Genomic DNA, 3649 nt, shown 5'->3' on the forward strand with positions numbered 1-3649 from the left:
TTAATTCAGTATCCTTAATCGATACTATTTTCTTAGTCCACTAGCCTTCATTCCGACTATTTTTCTAATGCAGTATCTTTAATTCAGAGTTTTGTTCTAATCCACTATCCTTAATTCTAACTATTTTCCTAATCCATTATCCTTAATCCAGACTTTTCCGTTAATGTACTATTATTATTGTGAATTTCTTCACAATAATAATAATAATAATAATATTTTCTTAATCCACTCTCCTTAATCCAGACTATTTTCTTCATTTAACATCCTTAATCCGGAACACTTTGTCTAATGTCCTTAATCCACATTATTTCTGTACCCAGGTCATTACTCCAATTTTCTTTTTGTGAGCTACATTTGTACAGGCTTTTTAATATTTTTTTTTCCTTTTGCTGATCTCCATGATACATAAAAAAAAAAATAAAATAAAATAAAATAAGTAAAAAAAAAAAAAAAAAAAAGAGGGGAGAGGGGACGCGGGAGGGCGGCTCGCTCAGTGAGGGAAGATGTCGAGGCAGAATTGTTTTCTGTTGAGCTTCAACGTCATGGTCGAATCAACATAATCTATTGCTGCTCGTAATTTACAGAGCAGCGGTCGTCCAAACACAAAGTCGAAGTCGCTAACCCCCTGGTTGGTGTTCATCTGCACTGTGAGTGTGCCGCTGCCAAACTGCAGAATGACTCGTGTCGGCAGCGCAGTCTCGCTTCCTGTCCTGCACCGCACGTTGTACCGGCCGATCTTGGTGATAGAGAATGGTATAGTAGAGCATGTGTCCAGCAGCACCATCAGCGGCTCCTCGACGCCTTGTGCTTGTGCGGCAAACGCGAACACTTTCCCTTCGCGCCCTGGCTGAGGTCTCCGCCGCAGACGTTCCGGGTGACGCAGGAACAGGGTGCTGCTACCGTCGTGATGGAAGTCCTGCCGCATCTCAGCCTCCTGCAGGCGGCTCATGGACAGCACTATCACGTCGTTGCGAGAGGTGATCTCCGCCTCCTTTGGAAACACCAACATGGGCGTATTGACCGCAAGGCCGTCCTTCAGCACCAACAGTACCTCGTCGAGCATGATCACGTCCAGCAACAGGATGCCATTCCAGGTAGAGAAGAGTATTTTTTCTGTCTTCTCGCGGCCCGTGAGGAGGCCCGCTCTCTTAGCCAGTGACAGGAACATGATGCTGGCTGAGGCGCCGGTGTCAAAAAAGACAAGACATGGATGGCCGCGCACGGTCGCATCCGTCATGTGTCCTTCCTCAAGATGAACACGGCAGTACTCGCTCACACTCCTCTTCTTTTTGACTCTTTCGGCCTCCACCTTCAGCTTCAGCACGTTGCTGCTGTCCCGCCCTCCCCTCTTCCTGAGGTGATCAAGGATACGCTTATAATTCTCCAGCGGCCTCCTCTTCTTTGGCTCTTTCTCTTCTCCCTTCCCCTTTTTCGCCTGGGTTTCATGTTCCTCCTTGTCCTGCCTCTTCCTTTTCTTGGCCTGTGTGTCATGTTTCTTCTTGTCCTGCCTCTTCACTTTCTTGGCCTGGGTGTCATCTTCCTCCTTGTCCTGCCTCTTTCTTTTCTTGGCCTGACTGTCATGTTCCTCCTTGTCGTGCAATTTCTTCGTGACCTGGGTGTCATGGTCCTCTTTGCCCTGTCCCTTTCTCTTCTTGGCCTGGCTATCATGGTCTTCAATACTCTTACCTTTCCTCTTCTTGGCCTGGCTCTCACGTTTCTCCGTGCTGCTCTTTTTGGCCTGTTCCTCGTAGTCTTCATTATCCTTCTTGTTCCATTTCTTGATGCAGTCCTTAATCCGTTTACAGCACTCCATATTCCACCCTTTCCTTCGGTTATTCCTGCCTTCTCCCTTGGTGTTTTTGTGTTGGTTCTCGTGATCTTCCTTGTCCTTGCTTTTCTCTTCCTGCTTCTCGTGATCCTTCGTGTCCTTCTTCCTCTTCTTGTCTTGGTTCTTGTGGTCCTCTGTGCCCCTCTTCGTCTTCCTGTCCTGCTTCTCGTGGTCGTCTGTGTCCTTCTTCGTGTTCTTGTACTGCTTCTCGTGGTCCTCCGTGTCTTTCTTGGTCTTCTTGTTCTGGTTTTCATCGCCCTCCATGTCCTGCTTCTTCCTCTTCTTGTTGGGGTCTATAATCGGATACAAATATTCCATCCTCATCCGCGTCTTGGTTTTTAAGTTATTCCTCTGCTTTTTGGGTTCCATAACCCCTTCAGTGTTTGTTTTCTTATGACCGGTGCAGTCTTGGAGGTTTTCCAAGCTCCTCCTCTTGCTGTGGTGCTTGGTCTGTTTCATTTTCTCCGTGTTCTTCTCACCGAGGGTCTCGTGAGCGTCCATTGACTGTTGTTTCTTGTTCTTCTTGTTGAATCTTGTATTATTCAGCGATGTGCCAAAATCTTCTGTAGAAAATCCAGGCATTGGCCAGTCTTACTGAAAATCTAAGCTGACTGTTAGTATACCTCAGCTGTCGCTTCTTCAGCCACTCAGCAGCTTGGAGCTAAAGCACTTTGGCACCCACCAGATGGGCCAATGAAAGACCTTGGTTCTAGAATGTGATAAGGACTTTAGCCAATCAGAGACAAGAATGAAAGAAGGTAAAGAATTAAGATTATTTTTCATCGGCAACAGAGATGCACCCTTTCCATTAATGATATTTAATTTTTGCCAAACCAACACTGCAATCATGAACACTCACTTCAAAACAATAGATATAATACATTTATATGATTCAGTATATTACTTGTCTAAATATTAATTTCCCTCAGTCAGTTATCTCTGTTATCTGAGTCTCTATCGATACACGAGCACCTATGCACTAATATCTCACTAACATTTTTACGCCACCACGGTCTGACAGCCATTTAGAGCCTTGGAAAACCTCGCCACAGTTAACGATTCACACAATGTAACTGACGTTTAGTTTTGGAGTCAGCCAAAATGACTTACACTGCGACATTCTCGTGTCACTGTGTAAGTTCAGTTCCGCTTTTACACATCCAAGGGAAGAAAACGAGCCGTGATCCTTACGTGCATCAGTGAGGAAGCAAGAAGAGCAGGAGCTGGATCATTGTGACCTGAGGACACAGGATGGTCATTATTTTGAACAACACTGATTAACCTCAATGTTTTATTTTGTATATATGCATGTAGTGTTTTCTTCGTTTAGTGTAACATGCTTTGGTTAAATATTCTGAGTGGAAGAATCATTTCATGAGATGTGTCGCAGCACCATCTGTTGCTCACTACAAAATTACAGGAATAAGAAAAAGACGAAGAAGGAAAAGAAAAGAAAAAGTATATAGAGAAACACAGCATCAACCCTTCATCCCACTCACCACCACCATCACTTACCCCCACTGCTCTCTCTCTCTCTCTCTCTCTCTCTCTCTCTCTCTCTCTCTCTCTCTCTCTCTCTCTCTCTCTCTCTCTCTCTCTCTCTCTCTCTCGTTGATAGATATCCACAAAATTTTTATTTTTTAATTAATTAATTAATTAATTAATTATTTTTTTTTGTTTTGTGTGTGTGTGTGTGTGTGTGTGTGTGTGTGTGTGTGTGTGTGTGTGTGTGTGTGTGTGTGTGTGTGTGTGTGTGTGTGTCTGTGTGTGTGTGTGTGTGTGTGTGTGTGTGTGTCGCTTCTTGTTTTTGCTTTGTTCTTG

The 3649-nt window shown here is 44.4% G+C and overlaps 1 protein-coding gene across 1 annotated transcript; it reads right to left on the reverse strand.

The window, feature by feature from the left end:
- Positions 1-490: 490 nt before the first annotated feature.
- LOC135092305 (trichohyalin-like) lies at positions 491-2410 on the reverse strand. The gene has a single exon (XM_063990759.1). The coding sequence runs from the start codon at positions 2408-2410 to the stop codon at positions 491-493; it is 1920 nt and encodes a 639-aa protein (XP_063846829.1).
- Positions 2411-3649: the final 1239 nt, after the last annotated feature.

Source organism: Scylla paramamosain, chromosome 39, assembly GCF_035594125.1.
Source record: "Scylla paramamosain isolate STU-SP2022 chromosome 39, ASM3559412v1, whole genome shotgun sequence".
NCBI lineage: Eukaryota > Metazoa > Arthropoda > Malacostraca > Decapoda > Portunidae > Scylla > Scylla paramamosain.